We start from the raw sequence: 17,789 nt of genomic DNA, 5'->3' as shown, positions 1-17,789 counted from the left end.
TCAGAATTTATATTGATAAAAGTGATAACTAATCATTTATGATGAATTTTTCAACTTTAGCAACTGTAAAATGTAATGCCAAAAAATGTTCAAAACATTTGATAAGATCAAGGTTATGCCAGTTCTAGTTTCCTGTAACTAGCAACACCATCACATGTTTATGTTTATTGGCTTCCATACATCTGAAAAAATTATAAACATGGGAGATTTTTAAAATTTTTTAAATAATAATATAAGTTTATTTTACATCATTTTGTACTTTTTCCCATCTAAGTTGTAATCCCCGGGGGCTTCAATATGGGAGATTATTAAAATTTATCTTATACTCTTTGTGAAGGGAATAATAGGACATGTCTATAAAACAGGCACTTATTTTCAATAAACACAAGATAAATTCAGCATCCAAATAAGTTTCATTAAATTTAAATTTAATAAAATTTCCCTTTTGAGATAATATAAACTTATTTGATAATACCATCATTAAAAAAATGTTTTGGGAGTTCCATCTTGTAGTAGCACTCAGAACAGTACACAGCATGCAGGAAAATGTGTTCTGTTGTTTTTTCTTGCTACCTTCCTTTATTTTGCAACTTATTCCAGGTGGCTTTTGATTGTTTTCAAACGCAGGGGAATGTTTCAAAGGATGACAATGTTCCACTGTTACTATTTGAATTCACAATAATTTTACTATGTCTAACATACAACTTCAAAGTAATTTCAAGCAATAATGTCATATTTTAGGGAAAAAAGGACACATATTTTTGTCTACTTTGAAAGTACCATTTATTTGATATCTATGTTCTGGTATATTCATTCAAGTCAGATCACTAACTATAAGTTCAATTATATAGCTCTTTCCTCTAATCACTCCTCTCCCTTGCTCACCCCATCCCTTGTTCATCCAATACAGGATATGATACTGGAGCCCCAAAGCACGTTTGTTGAACTGAAATGACAAAATTCTCTATTAAATAGAGATAGATAGACAATGTAGTTAATATTTTATTTCCATGACTTGGCAATGTTTGTATTAATTTGCACATTAATAATCTATTTTGATGATTTCCTATAAATCCAGAAAAAATATACAATATAAATCACAGAGTTTAAACCAGTTCGTTAAAAGCCTTAATAGATGAATATTTTATGTCTATTCCTATTTATATTGTTTTCCATATTTTAGTTTAAGAATCCCTGTTAGTCAAGCTTCTTTCTGGGAAAAGAACTATAAGAGTTTATGCTTAATAAGGATCAGTTGAGATATGCTACTGTTAAATTCCCTTTCCCTAGCTCCGTCTATATGGCCAGGCACATCAACTGTCACCTAAAGACATTAACCTTTTTATCATTAGAAGTCCAAATTAACATGGCCATACAGGATTCCCCACCGTTCTACTGTGTATCACTTATTTGGGCTAGTTGATGACCAAGTAGAATGGATTACTTGTTGACAACATTTCATGCTTAAGGATGAGACTTACTGGAATATGACTGATTAAATTAAAATACCTACTACTAAAACAAAATGTCGTAACAACAAATTTGATAAAGTTTTAGATGAAACACCTTGAAACCACCTTCAAATCATTGTGTATTATGTTGTTTAAAAACAATGTGGTCTTAATGTTGATCACTATATAATTCAAGAACTGAAAAGACAGAGGGACATCTAAAATGGAATTAAGCTTACATCTGTGGGCTGATAGTCCTTTCTGGAAATATTAAAAGAAAAGTGAAAAGCAGGAATATGGAATGATTGAGACAATGACTCTCTAAACATGCACTTGGATATTTTTGATCGGTGATCACATTTTCAGCACACTATGGCTAAAATATCAGCCAACCTAGTCACTTGACCAGTAACATAGTTTATACATAACAGACAACTGGCATGTTTTGGGACTTCTTCATCTGTCCAAATCTAACTTCTGTGAGTGCGATTCCATTCAGCACACCTTGCAGAAGCACAACTTCGATATCCATGAATGATACCTTGACTCACCTAGAAAGAACACAGAGTATCTAAGGTTATACATTGAAATAAAGAAAGAGAGGAACTGCACAAAGGAGGAAAGCAGGAAAAGGGGAAGGGAAGAGAAAGGGAGAAATGAACTGTAATGTCTACATTTCTTTTGTTTCTTGAAATAAAATGTGTTAATATAGTAAGAATACTCTGGTCTAATTAACAAGGCCCCGAGAACATGTATTTTGCTTCCAACAATATTAACATATGTTGTTTTTCTTTAACTACAAAGAAAGATGAAAACTTCCAACAAGATGAATGGGTTTGGATTAATACATTTTCATAAATTTCAAGCAGCTAAATTGTTCTTAGAGAAGGCCACAATAGCAATTATGTTGTAAACATTTCTTGAAATATGGTTTGTTAGAGAATCAAAAACATTCCACTTATTTCTCAGACTGGATGGATGATTATCACTACAGGCTAAAAATATTAATTGATTTAAATTAGCTCTCAAATTAATTGAAACATTTTTGCTTTAGTAAACAGCTTATAAATACACTTATATTAATGATGTGACCATGTATAACAACTATCACTCCTACCGATAGAAATTCAAACAGCTGATTATTTGGTTTAGTTAAACCAATGTTGAATATTGAACATAAGCATATTTAGTGTTGAATTTTACATCTTTAAAAGTCATTAAGATTGATGATTAAATTTCTCCCTTTGGGTAAATGTTTTAAAATATTGATATTGGTATGTTAAACACAACTAGAAGAAAGTGCTTACATGTTTCACTACTGAAATTGTTCTTACGCCTAACACTTTTTTTTTTTTTTTAACACTAACCATAGCAGTGTGTGTTCTCAATGGCTATGATTGATGGGCTGCTCACACATTCCACATTTTTTCTGCTTCATGCATCATCATCAGCCATCTCCAACACTACAGTCCTGAATCTGTCCTACTTTCTGTTACCTGATTTTTGCTGGTGATTCATGACTCAGAATAGTAAAAGGGAAAAAAATTCACCTTCACTTTTTACAATGTAGTAGCCCCTAGAATCTGTGAGAAAGCTGGTTTTGCTCATCAGATTCATGCAAATGCAGTATTGATTGACAATGATGTATATAGATCTACACACATAATGTGCTATATAAAAACCACTAAAATGTTCTACTAATGACAGAATGCATACTGATTATAAACCACTTCAGAGTGACTTGAAAACGCTTATCTAAATGCTTTTTTTTTGTGCTCCTAAGCTCCTAAGCCCTTTCTTGTCACTGTTATTTTCAATTGAAGTTATTATTAAGTGTCCTAGCCCTTGTGCACTAACAAGTTAATTTCTTAATTTTCCAAACCAATAAGGTGATAAACGGTCTCTCATTAACACTTAACTAAAAACTGTGAATCTCACACTAACTTTTCTTTTTTAATCATCATGAGTGCAACGATGAGGGACAAGGAATACTTTTTATTATATTCTAGAGAAGAAGGATTGAGTTTTAATCACTGAGTATGAAACAATTAACAAGAACTTAACCAGCAAAATACTAACTTGAACTGTTTTTGTGATAACATCTCTTAGATTCTGAAACAAACAGGTCTTAAAGAGCCAAAGAAATCATAATGGCCCTAAAATCTCGAAAAAAGGAGTTATAGCTCATAATGTCTGGATGCTTCTGTTACTAGACATTAAAGTTATTCCCACAGGTTTCTGGAATGTATAAATGCCAGGGCAGGAACATGTAGATTTTAGAGTCTAAGCCAGAAACTTCAACCTGGGATTCACCTGAGCATCAAAACTCTTTGCTAATGCATTATTGCAAAGACACCACTGAGGGAAACCTTAATCTATTAGACAGGACATCCAGCTTCACTAGCCAGGTCAAAAGAACTAGAATATTCTGGTCTAAAGTTGCTTTGTTAACCTACTGGACTCCAGACACTCACCTAGTGTACAATTTGAGCCAATAAAGAGATCACAGTGGCATGATGCACAAGGTAGTGTACTCGGGAGATCAGATGAGCCAGTGCTCCACCTATATGCACCTTCAGCCCACACAAATGAGTCAGTTTAGTCAAGTCAGTGCTGCAGATGCAGAGATGTCAGTGGAAAAATAATCTACATGCTGAGTTCAAAACCCATTGTATCCAAAGGTAATCAATTTACAAAATCAATTTTACTGTTTCACATAAATTCTAAAAATTAATTTTATTAATGACTTTTTAAGATGCTCCATTGGTGCTAAAGAATTTCATCTTCACCTTTAAAAAGGTGAAGGTTTGAGTTTTCTTGTGTTCTAGTGTCCCTATTACTCTTCATATGAAAATGAGTTTTTCTTAGCCTAGGAAGCTATAAGAGCTAAAGAAAGAAGATATTTAGAGAATCTGAAAGAACAGACTTTATTTATATGGAAAGAACAATCTATGAGGCAATATTTGTGAACTGTTCTTGGATGGGGAAATGACTTTTTGCTTTCATTTTCTATATGCTGTTTGAGCAACTGATCTATTCATTAAAAATGATGTAATAAATATATTAGTTGTTCAGAATTGCATAGATAAAACCAGGTAAGTTCAATATCCATTAAAGCTAGAAGACTGACCACACTCAACTTTGTAAAGGGGGATTTTGCAAGTACATGAAAATGTTAAGATGAATTTTAAATGAGTGATAACATTCTAGGTGAAAACATTAAGATCGATGCATTCAGATTTAGACACTTGCATATACAAGATAATGGACATGTTAATTCAATTATAGGTTAGTTACAGAAGCATATCTGTTTGTTTGCAGACATCTTTGTGAAGCCTGCCACGTAAAATCCCCAAGTTTTGTTTTTCTCTTCTAACAAAGGTAGTTAACACTTTCCAGAGCAACACTTCTCCTACATGGTAAAGAGAGGTAACTAAACCCCTAAAGTAATGTTTATAGTTTTGAAGCCCCCACATCTGGCATTTTGAAGTTAATTTTGGACATTGAGAAGTGACACATTTTCACAGTTCAAGAAAGTCCCTTTTGTGCCACCCATTTTCTATCACCCTCCTTCATGTTCAGTTTAAAGAATTTTGCCTCTCGAATGGCCAGAACTTGGAGGAAATGTGCTCGATCATCAAAATCTTTCTAACTAAACAAGCACCTCTGTCAGAAGTGTCTTAATTTCTTATCACAGAATTTTATCCACACGAGGAGCAATAAATAATTCATGTCACTGCCTCTTTGTGTGCGCCCCTGAACTGCACAGAGCTGGAAGGCTGACAGCTGTGTCAGGACAAGCACCAAAGATCTGACATGACAAGTGACTAACAAGTTTCTTTCAGTTCATCGTGAAAGAAGACAATGGCCCAAAGTGCAGAGAGAAATCCTGAAACAAAATAAAACTGCTTCTTTCTTTTTACCTAAGTGTTTGCTATGAGCTTATTTCCAACCCACAATCGCTGGTCATTTTATAGGCCTGCCCAGCCCCCTTTATGCCGCACACTCGCTTGGCCATTTACGCCTGGCCACGGATCAATATGAGCAATTCTTGGAGAAATACGATGTCTCCATGACAACCAAGCCACAAATTCTCAGTGGAAGGCAGTGAGACCAGTAGTGAACTCTCCAGAGGTTTCTAGGCCTATACAGCAAGATGTCTTAAAATGCAGGACTGGACAGAGGAAAAAGCCAGAGTAATTCATCCTTTATTACCAGTTTAATGATGTCCGATGTATAGACTGGTACTCACTTTTTAACTTAAGATTCTTTATCAGACTGGTATTTCCTAATTAATCTGACTTTGGGAATATAATCATTTTTCTGTATCAATCAGACAGAGTATGTTATCTTTGAATCTCATGACCATTTCACTCCTATTGAGGGGTGATGGGAATTTATTGTTTTAGAAATTGTATAAAGCCAATCTACTTTTGCCAATGGACACTTAGGTAAAAACTTAGTCGTGGGTTATTTGTGTTTGCTTGTTTTTGTTTGTCTGACAAAAGGGTGATAGAAAACTGTTTAGTAGGACAGCTTTAAAGCCTATCAAAACTGGGCAGTTTCAGTCAACACTTAATTTTCAGCAGAAAGTTAATGCTACCACTAGCTTCTCCCTTTTAGGGGAGGACTAATTTATGTTTGTCTTTTAGGTTGTATGGCATGGGGCGGGGTCTGATGAAACATTTCTGCCATTGCTAAAGATGCAATTTCCCAGTTCTAAGGGATGCTGAGGAGAAGTGTGGCTGGGAAGGGGCATGCCGCAGCAGTTCATCTCTTGAGGAATCTTGGTGTAGTGGACGGGACTGAAATACAATGCCATTGCCACTGGGCCTATTGGGGTTCTGAGATGACTTAGGGGACCTGACATAGATTGCAGGCTGCACCTTTCACTGAAAATTAAATCTCAGTAGCTCTCCTCGGGGAAGGATCAGGGGACTGTTTGCAGCTGCCCCCTGTCAGCGAAGGCTACAAGATTTGGAAATCTCTTAACTAAGCTGACAGGCCACAGAGAGGATGAATCAAAAATCTGATACATGGATCAGCACACAAAGATGCAAGAGGGTAGAGGGTGCACGGCAGCCAGCAAAAACAGGATGGAAAAACGTTCAGTGGGAGAGAGAATTAACTCTTTCACTCATGGCGATAGCCATTTTGGTACCTGAGGGTATTGTAATGATCCAGAAGAATTATTCAACTTCCATGATTTTTTTTTCTTTTAATTAATTAGTTGTTGAGACTTGGTAGGCATCAAAATAAAATACAAAACCAAAAGTCTATGCTTAAGTATTAAGATTTTGGTCCTTCCAGTACATGTCTGCCTATTCTTCCTATAGAGAAAATACAAATATACTAACTTGGACACAGTATTTTTTTGTTGAGTGAGAAAGGGGGACTGTTTTCTTTCGTTCTATTAGTTGACAAAGTTCATTAGTCCACTACTGTTATGCTAACATCCTCCACCCTAGTGAGAGTGCTCTGTGTGTTTAGAAAGGTAAATAGAACATAATGATAATAATTTGTTTCTCTTTTCTCTCCAATTCTCCACTTCCACTTGATCTCATTATTTGAGATATTTAAAATGCTGCCATTTCTCCAGTTCCAATCTCTGCCTCTATTAACCAGTTTAGCCTAAAATTGATGATAATGAACTAATAGTGTCAGCTTCCCTTCTTAGTCATAAAGCCTTTGTACTTCCTCCAACTGAATTCTTGATGAAAGAGGAAAAGATAACAGCTCCACACTGTGACCCCTGGAGGTGACCATTAATTTGACAGAGCAGCTGCTAAGAGAAAACAGCATTACAATGTCCTCTCCCCACCCCCTTCTAAGGACCCCAAAGCTGTGTCAAATTTATCATTTTATACTTGACTATTTTTAAATGGCTTTCACCTGGACTCTCAGACTCTTCCAAGACACATCTGTCAGGCACGTCCTCGGTGTCTTGGAAGTTTGCCGAGTTTGAGTTGCTGTCATGCTTGACCAGACTGACTGGCACTATGAAAAAAAGAGAGAGGGAGAGAAGAAAGAGAAAGAGGGAGATGAGGAAGTAGTAATAAACATCTTTAAAACAGTTCCTTTCGGTTCCGCAGTTATTTGCAGGGACACACAATGTAAACACAAATAATAAATTGAAATAAAATGTATCCTCTAAGTATGTATTGGCAGACATGTAATTAGTTGAAAAATCTATAGATGAGACTTTATCTTAGAAGAAAAATAAGTTCATGGCATCAGCTTAAAAGCTACAAAGTAACAAAGTGATCCCTTCGAAGTAGAAATCGTATTTTTAATGCATAAATCTAAAACAATATAGTCAATTAGCGGCAACAGGACACAGAGAGAAGAACATCAGGCCAGTCAATTAGAAGCACTGTCTATGCTGGTGCAACGGCTTCTTTCATCACACAAATCACAACCAATGAACACTCTGGTTGCATTGTGGCCATCTTTCATCAGGCTGAAGTTTTATGGTACCAAACACCACCACCACCAAAAAACCACTGTAGAAAGAAATTTAAGCATGTAAAATGAATACACTGCAAGTGATGATAAAGAGGCTGGCTTTTTGGGAGGTACTTCTCCAGTAGCTTGTCATGAGTTACAATTTTCTAAGTAGGAAGTATGAACAGAAACAGTAGCCAACACAGGGAACTAAAATTTCCTATAAGCACATTACACCCACCTGTCCTGCTAGGGCAACAGACTCCATTGTCCAGTTTCCACAAATTGAAATAGTGTCTAAATGTTTTCTATAAGTAACACATTTCCATATTACATGTATTTGAGAATTACCTGTCAGGAAAAGTAGACATTGTCTCTACAAGGAAACTCAGTGGACAGCTAATCAAGACTTCAAAAACATAAATTATGTCATACTTGACTTGTCTGAAGTCAAACCATATACATATATATACTGTTGACACCATTGGAATTTTATTGATTACATGTTGCTGCCTTCAATGCTACCACTGTCTCCTAAAGACTTGATAATAAATACAGGATACTATTTGTGTGTCATAAATGCAGAAAGGGCAGTGTTTATAAATCACACATGAAATAATGTTTGTTGGTCTGGAGGTGTAGGCCTGCCCTGCTTTCAACCCTCCATTAGGGGAGAGAGCATATGCAGAGCTAGCTGTGTTACTTCACACCTTTGATAGGTGGCACTAGAGTGTGCCTGAGGCTCTCATCTCCCACACCTCAGGCTTGTTTTGAGTTAGTGTCAGTGATCATGATCTGAAGCATGCACACACACTTCAACATAAAATAATAACATAATTCTGGTTCAAATGTTCCCTTCAAACAGTTTTGCCTAGGGATCTACCCAAAGGACACAAAAACATTAATTCAAAAGAATACATGTACCCCTGTGTTTACAGCACTATTTATAATAGGTAAAATTTGAAATCAACCCAAATGCCACCAAATATATGACTGGATCAGGAAAATGTGGTATATATGCATCGTGGAGTATTATTCGGTAATCAAAAAGATAAATGTCATTCACAACAGCATGGATGGAGTTTGAAGGGATTATGTTAAGTGAAATAAATCAGAAGTAAAAAATAAATGATGGTTTAATTTACAGGAGGAATATAGGGGCCAAAGGAAAAAATGATGATGAAAGAAACACACAACACAACGAAACAAAAATAAACAACAACAAATAAGAGGTATTCTGCAGGGGAGGGCAGGAAGAGGGACCAAAATGAGGAAGGGAAGAACACAAGGGACTATGGTAATTGTGCACAGATGAATTGGTGGTGGAAACTGTATGGGGACTACAGTTGAGAAAAGAAAGCAAACACTGTAAGAAAATAAAATAAATGAATTGAAAGAAAAACAGTTTTGCAGCCCTCTCAGGACACAGTACTTCCCATTTCTCTGTTTTTTGGAAGTACAAGCATGGAGGTTGAATCCACTGCTTCTTACAATCTTTTGAACATGAACAAAGTATGAGGGAAAAATGTAAGAAGTTCTGATTTTAAGTAAATATCCCAATATTTCATTTTCTGCATTTAAATTTTCTGTAAAAAAAAAATGTGGAAGTAGATACCATATCTGTTTCATTCAACTGTGGTAGGTATGTAACTATATGTGCCATCAGTAGGATCCTCAGATTTTTGTGGAATAAATGAATGAATGAACAAATGAATGAAGCAGAGATACCAGGATAGATAAACCTTTGATCCAAGAGGCCATGTGCTTCTGCTGGATGCACTTCATTTCTGGTTTAGGTCCACTTTGAGAGGAGGGATGTGTATTTGCAAAATGGTGGTGTAAGTTAGCCTGTGACTTTGACGGAGAGACATATAAGGCCTTAGTAGTTACTGGCTTAGCTGCAATTAATTTTTCTAGACCTGGATCATACTTCAGATTATTTTTGAATCCCTACTTTTCCTGAATTGTTTAAGTGGGATAATTAAGTATACCAATGTTGCAGAAATGTATTTTATATTGGTGAAGACTTCCTGGACTAGTTTTATAATGTTTTTATATATCTTGCTTGCTTTATAAAATACTCATATTTGTATTTTATAGTTAGGAAGTTATCATAAAGCTAACTATTACTAACCGTCAGCTAGTGTCTTGTATTTATTTGGATAATGAACAACACCTGACATCCTCTATAGTGTTCCTTCATAATGAAAACTTCATCCATACATTTATTTATTCAATCCTCTAATGAAACTCTGTTCTAGACACAGAGGCCTAAAAGACAGCTTGTTAATAAAGCAAAAGTCAATGAAGGCAACCATTTTTGATCACAATAAAGAAAACTCATGATGAACCGATAAAACTCTAGAAATTCAGAAAGATGTAGTTTTATCCATACTATTCCCAATAAATTCATGGTAATACATATAGCTATTTTTGTTTCCATTTCTGATTCTGGAGGGTTGCATTTGTGTGGGAGTAGGATAGAGGGTGACCCTTCAGATACGTTATTTAAATACACTTTGCTTCCAAATTTGAGATGGTACAAGGTTTGACATTTTTACTGGGTAGTTTATAGAGTATCCAATTAAATTTACTGTGGAAGTAATACCTACATTCTGTCAATTGAGAACAACACATGTTGGAGAGGTTAATTACTGCCATTCCCTCCCCTTTTTTTGATAGGCTAATCTTTATGATTGTTCTGTTGGGTGTTTCTTGTGATGTTTCATCATTAAACTGTGACATGATGTGTGACCAAGGCTTCTCTAATGAATCATTTCAAAAATGATGAAATCAACAAATATTGATCTGTGTTTATTAAGGGGAAAGTTCTGTTAGACAAGGGTAAACACAAGGAAGGTATTTTTAATGTGTCCTCAAACAACTTGTTAGCTAGTTGAAGAATAATGAAAAGTAACTCATTGAGATAGTATTTGAAGCATGGCATGGTTTTCAGAAAGCAGAAGTAATCCCCTTGTAATAAGATGGTTGGAAGTGAAATTTCAATTAGATCATCTTGAAAGAGAATATGGATAGCTCACAGGAGTTCATTCATGTCAAAATAAAAAGGTATGAACCAGGTATGGGCAAAGAAGCACATTAGTTCACACATGTATTTTTTTAACAGCATACTGTGCCTGATCTTGTTTGTATTTTTAATGAATTATTTTCACACGCCTTTTTCAGCTTTTTCTGAATTGCCGTTGTGGCTAATTCCTCTCACCTATAGAATTCAGCTATAGACAGTTTTTTCTTTGCCCTAAATAGTCAATAATTTGATCTTTACTGGTGGTGGGCCCATTTATCACAGTAAGTTGTCCTTTCACTGTACATATTGACTTTTATTTATCAATACCAAAGTCCATTTGTAGCTCATCACTAAAGTTCTTGGATATTTTCAGTAGTTTTTGAAGATGCATTTTAGAGCCTGGCAGAAATATACTTTTGACATCAATACAGTACAAATGGTAGCTAGACTCATCCCTAACTTAAAATGTAATGGATTCTGAAATAGTCTACATTTAGGGGCAAGGGGCCAAAAAGCAAACTCTTGACAGTTCTACATCTGGAAGATGTAAGATTCTGCCATTTACTCATCACACATCTCAAAATATTGACAACTGAAAGGCCAATGTTTTAAATATCTGTGTAATATCTTTGACAACTAGATAGAAGGAAAAGTTCATGTACTCTGTATGGATGCTTGACTAGGGCTTGTTTGACTATGAGAACAACTTTTCTAAATCCTAAAGATACTGCAGATAATAAAAAATCGGCCACATTGAAGGCCAAGTTAAAAAGAAAACCCAGAGGACACTGCATAGCAAAGTCTCTATAGAAGGAATTACAATAAGAACGTGTAGTGACAGGTCATCAGTACTCATGTAGCTCCACCTCTCTCTAGTCACTATTTTGGTTTCAGTTAACCTCTAAAAATGCTCTCTTCTTTTCCTCATCATTTCTGTACCTACAGTAGGGATACCAAAATGATAGATCTACATAGCATTTTGAGAAATTAATTTCTTTACCATCTGAAAAAGCTATCATCCTTAAGGTTATTATGCTAAAAAATGTCATCTAGCAAACAATATTCCATGTCAGATGACAATTGCAGGAATGTTGCAAAAAGTCTGTGTAAATCCTTCTTATTGTACTTGTTCATAAAATAGTTTATACTTAGTTATAAACAAGCATTAAGTATTTGATTTAATTCTGGGCATCTCAATATGATTTTTTCCCCTAGTTTCCAGACTACCTTGAAGACAAAGTAAATTTGAAGTTTGAGGCAGACTGTTTCTACTGCTATTCAAATATAATCAAGAGGTCCTCTCACTTCATTATCTCATTATAACTATTCTTGAAGTAGAGATAATATGTACATAGCTTTTTTAGTTAGGATTTTAGAAAGATTATTAACTTTTAAAGGGTTTGAGGCTGCAACCAACTCCAAGAAATAATAAAGTTTCCATCTACCCCCACAAACTGCAGCTGGTTATTCCAAATTAGGCCCAGATCTGAATAAATCCAATAACCCTTTGTTAAAAATTCATCACGGGCCCTTCCTGGTGGCACAATGAGCAAGGACGCAGCACTGCAAGCTAGCTGCAGCCGCTTCAGTGCGAGTTCGATCCCCAATCTTGCGGTGATCCACATGGCGCTGCAGACCTCTCCTGACCAGCCAGCTACTCCCCTCAGCAGTGTACTTTGTCAGTCAGCCTGTCCTGCTCCCCACTTGTTTCTGATGAATCCTCTCACCACCTCTGCACCTCTGGCTTGTACCCATTTATGTATGCATAAATAAATAAATTTTAAATATTCATCACATTTACAGTGTAAATAAAATCTGCAGCCCAAGTGGTATTTTTCAATATAACAATTTAAAGCACTTAAAAAATAGAACACATTCATCATATGTATGGGCCACATTCATCATATGTATGGGAAGTGATGGAAGTACTAATAGGAAAATCATTAAAAAGATAAAAAGATTTGGAATGCTTGTAACTTAGTAGAACAAACCTTTGTAGTATGAGGTAAAACGTTGACAAAAATACTAACTGCATATTTTCCAAGGGCATACAAATAATGTACAATTTTCAGGAAAGATCAAAAGGTCATTCAGATGTGAGGGGTGAGCAGTGGAAAAGAAGTCAAAAGACTTGAGTTCAAATCTCCTAGATCACTATGGTGGCCAAAAGTGGATCACTTCCTTGGTTGATAATTTAATACTTATTGTGATCTTAAAGCATTTATATGAACCAAATAAAAACATCTTTTTTGAGGATTAGAAGAGAGAAAAACTATATTACATTTAGGTAGAAGTAAATATAACAATACTCACAGATTTTAAAAAATCATTTTAAATTAGAAGAAGGCATAATAGCTGAAAAGAGGTTAAGTGGTAACCTTAAATTTGTACACAGAAAAGTTATCACTTGTGCATATCTAAATTTGGCTTACACATTTGTTCTCTCTGAAGAGATGTCTTAGCCAGAAGAAAAATCTAGCTAAAAAGCTGTGAACATATTACCCCCACTTTAAGAATGTCTATACTGAGATAATCAGGTGATAGGACCTCTTGATTATATTTAAATAGCAGTAGAAACTGTCTGCCTCAGACTTCAAATTTATTTCGTCTTCAAGGTAGTCTGGAAACTAGAAAAGAAAATCATATTGAGATGCCCAGCATTAAATCAAATACTTAATAACTAAGTATTAAATATATAATAACTAAGTGTAACTAGTTTATACTTAGTATAACTAAGTATAAGCTATTTTATGAGCAAGTACAACAAGAAGGATTAACACAGACTTTTTGTTGTATTCCTGCAATTGTCATCTGACATAGAATATTGTTTGCTAGATGACATTTTTAGCATGAATAACCTTAAGGATGATAGCTTTTTCAGATGGTAAAGAAATGAATTTCTCAAAATGCTATGTAGATCTATCATTTTGATATCCCTAGTACAGGCACAGAATTGATCTAGATACACATAATAATACCTGGATATATAGGTATATACATATATAGCCTATATATGTATATAGACTATACATGAGTATCTATCTATCTATGTATCTATATATATAAAAGGTCTCAATTCACATTTAAAGGTTTCTCACTAGCTGTTTCCCTTCTCTCACTCCCCCATCTTAGACTCTGATATATCAAATATATTGATCAAGCTAGATAATAGATATCTTTATGTATCTAATCTAATCTATACTCACAGGAGATCAAGTTCTTTTACTCTCTAGGCTATGGGAGGAGTCTATCCGTAGCAAACTTCTACAGGTGAGACATAAGACTAAACTGCCCAAATAATTTGGGGGAACACAGGTGTGAATGAGAAAACTGTATTTGTTGTTTACCAAACGTTTAAATAATAATGCCTTATTCCTCTCCTATACAGAAATCCCTCTGTTTCCAGGATGTTGGAGCACTAGGTTGCTGTAGTATGGTTGACAAATGAGCAAATTACACTTTAGTGCAGTGTGAGGCCCAAGGCAGGTAATCAAGAGTACTGAGGAAATGACCAAGTAAAACTGCTAAAGAAGATTCCTGAGCATTAAAAATAGAAATGATTAATTTCACTTGCAGTTTGAAAGAGAAATCTCAAGGTAAAGTCTAGGGTTTACAGCTCAAATTTACCACAGAGCCCCTATATGTATTATAATACTAACAGGCAGTCTATATACATATATTTATGAAGACTTTATCTGCCTTCCTCATTTAGATCCAACAACATGTATTAATTGAAACATACAATGAATATCAACATTCTAATTATAGAGATGAACTTCTGACTTCCTGGAGCAAGAAGGAAGCTCAAGTAATAGGGTCCACAAGATCTGGCTTTTAATCCTACACCTGCTTCTAATAGTCAGCCCTGAACATGTCAGTTCACTTTCCCAGACTCAGGTACTTTAAAAAAAAAAAAGATGTATTTATTTATGCATACAGAACTGGATACAGGCCAGAGGTGCAGAAGGTGAAAGGACTCACCAGAGACAGAGTGGGGAGCAGAACAGACCGACTGATGAAGTACACTACTGAGGGGAGCAGCAGGCGGGTCAAGAGAGGTCTGCTATGCCATGTGGATCACCTCCGGGGCTGGGATCGAACTCATGCTGAAGTGGCTTTAGCTTCTCAGTGCTGTGCTTTAACCTGCAGCACCACCAGGGAGGGCCCTCAGGTACTTTTATATTAATAAAACTAGAGAGCTGGACTGAAATACCTCCTTGGACTTTTTCAGCTCTGACACTAATATTTTATCATGTAAGAATTCAGGACAAGCTAACCTCTCAGTATTTCAAAGAACAGGGTACCAAGAGGGTAAATGGTCACTACAGTAGCTAGAGTGTAATGAAGATTTCTGAGGTTCTTTCTGAATTGAGTAAGATGGGCATTTTGCTAAAATGGCAAGGTCCAGTTTGACTGAGATCAGTTTCAGAGAGCTATTTAGCCAATACAATGCCTGGTAGGCTACCCCTATGAAAGTAGGACAAGAAGTGACTGAGGCTGAAGAATGGCTGTTTCTGACAATAACCACTTATTGAACGTTTACCAATAGTTAAAAAAAATCTTTAAAATCAAACATAAAAAAGTCATAATTTGTCTGCCTTAGTATCATGTGTATGCTATTAACTTCCTTAAATAATCCCTTGTCACCAATCAGTTTTATACATAAGAACTGCAGTATGAGATTGATCACCTGAACCTAAACTACTTGGGTGCATGTAAGCTGTGCAGGGAGCTCACATGTAGTGGGTGGTCCTGGCCCAGAAGTTGGATGGTCTGAGTTAGTATCTGCTGCAGGTTCTTCTAAGAACTGGCTCTAGACTGGCTTTGGTACTCTAGGAATGAAGAGGTTCTCAACTATATTTGTCTTCTAGTGTAGGTTGATGGAGACAGGTTGTGCCTGTGGAGTTCTTTTTCTCAAGTCAAATGTCTTCAGTGCAGAACCAATATAGTTCCCATTCTGTGTGTTCCTTTTACATGTAAGGAATGGACACATGAAATCATTGTTCTTAGTCATGTCTGGTATGAAGATCAACTAATCAAATTATCTAAACTCTCAGACAGAAACTGACTATGCAGACCAATTAGGAGTATGACAGAGAGAACATATGTAACTTGGAAAATAGAAAAGGAGAATAACAGGGAATGAGGCGATTCTCTTTCTTCTTTCTGCTCTATTTCCTAACTTCTAACCAAGGCAAGTCTCGGGGTTAGCAGTAAGAGTTTTCCCTGGATATTTGGGTACTATTCCTTGGCAAGATGTGTTCTAAGCAGAGAGATGGTGAATGGATGCAGCTGCCATTTCTTTAAACTTAAAATCAAAATAATTCCCACAACTTTGGGTCCTGAGCATTACTGAGTAAATTCAGAGTAAAACTCATTCAGAAACATTCTTATTATTTTATATTTACCTATTATTTGATAAGGAAGAGCATTTTTGATGTAAGAAATAAACTCATCAAGTAAGCAAACTTAATATCAGCTTTCTATGTTTAACCATAGAAGTAATTAGTCAACAAAAGTTACTGTGAAGTATCTTATCTAGAAGAGTATCTTTAACAATAAAGGGAAGGTTAGGTGTTGAATGAATTCTAAGAATGTATAAAAGTTAACTCTTGTACTTCATGTTGTTTTGATTCTAAAAAAGTTATCTGACGTTTCTTACGAGGATAAAACCCTAGGGTAAATACAGAAATGCATTGATTGTATTCTTCCTTCAGGAAAATACTAAGTTGAAAGCAGGGATAGATTCTGAAGAAGAAAATAGATTCCCATGTATTGATAAATTGAAGAACAATGAATAAAGTGGGCAGGAGAGCTTAGGAGATTCTAAGAGGGATCCATAGTAAATTTCCTAGCTTGCATTTGAAAAGTTAGAAAAAGGTCAAGAAAACAAAAGAAACCCTTCTATCCAAAGAGCATCAAGCTAACATTTGAGAGTAAAGATAAACATGATTTATATATGAACTTAAGATAAGGATTCACAGCATAGGGCAATTTAAACCACAGCAATGCCTACAGTAATCCATGAGGATAAATACCAAAAGCATTTCCATAATGAATCTGTGGGAGAAGAAACTGTTAAATGGCACTAGCAGTGGAATTTGTAAGAGCAGGAACCTTCCTGTAGTCTGAACCTAAGATGACACCAGCCTCATGGGAAGAGTGGTTGGCAGCAGACTCAAATTCCCAGCTGATAGCCGTCTCTATCTCAGGGGAAAATGTTTGTTTCAGATGGTTAGTCAAGTGTCAGAGCTCTTTCATCTCCTAGATAGGAAATGGAAAATAAGGAAATCAAATTATCTCAAATATGCCTTCCTTTTCTAGTCCTTTGTCAACATTAAGAAGGATGCAAGAAGAAAAGGTCTAAGTTACCACATTTTGTACCATTAGGCTTAGTTACTCTGAATGTGATTTATTTTAATTTGAATGACATAAAAATGGCATATGAATATTCTTGAGAACTTAGAGAAATGGAATGGAAGGCAAACTTGGGTGCTAATATCATACTTTACCATTGAATGATGATGCAGTCAGGCAAGTGTCACTCCACACTTCACACACACACACTCAAACAGGCATAGAAAATATAGGTGGGCTGTTGGCAATGATTGCTTCCTGTGGTAATGCATATAAAATGTAGTCACTCATTTCAAAATATTAATTTAGCTGAGAGGAAAATAATCAAATGATGCCATCCCAAATTCTGAAGCTTTATTACCACATAACAGTATTTGTACTAATCTCTCTGAGATGATTGCTAATAGAACAGTGACCTTGATAAGTAGTAGAAAGTCCTATATTTTGATGGGCAAGGTGAGAAATATATAAAATGAGAAATATATATATATGTACATATATATATTTTA

The 17,789-nt window shown here is 35.5% G+C and overlaps 1 protein-coding gene across 1 annotated transcript in view; it reads right to left on the bottom strand.

Moving 5' to 3' along the window:
* Positions 1 to 270: 270 nt before the first annotated feature.
* WDR72 (WD repeat domain 72) overlaps positions 271 to 17,789 on the bottom strand; it is a 173,289-nt gene continuing 155,770 nt past the window's right edge. The window contains exons 18-19 of the mRNA XM_012728569.1: positions 7,344 to 7,448; positions 271 to 2,002 (exon numbers count right to left, since the gene is read on the bottom strand). Of these exons, the coding sequence (XP_012584023.1) occupies positions 1,947 to 2,002; positions 7,344 to 7,448 (161 nt within the window). The 3' untranslated portion in view covers positions 271 to 1,946. The remainder of the gene's footprint in view (positions 2,003 to 7,343; positions 7,449 to 17,789) is intronic.

The sequence above is a fragment of the Condylura cristata genome, unplaced genomic scaffold, assembly GCF_000260355.1.
Source record: "Condylura cristata isolate star-nosed mole 26May11 unplaced genomic scaffold, ConCri1.0 scaffold00023, whole genome shotgun sequence".
Taxonomy (NCBI): domain Eukaryota; kingdom Metazoa; phylum Chordata; class Mammalia; order Eulipotyphla; family Talpidae; genus Condylura; species Condylura cristata.
The sequence above is the reverse complement of the archived record's forward strand: the minus strand, read 5'-3'. Positions and strand labels throughout refer to the sequence as shown.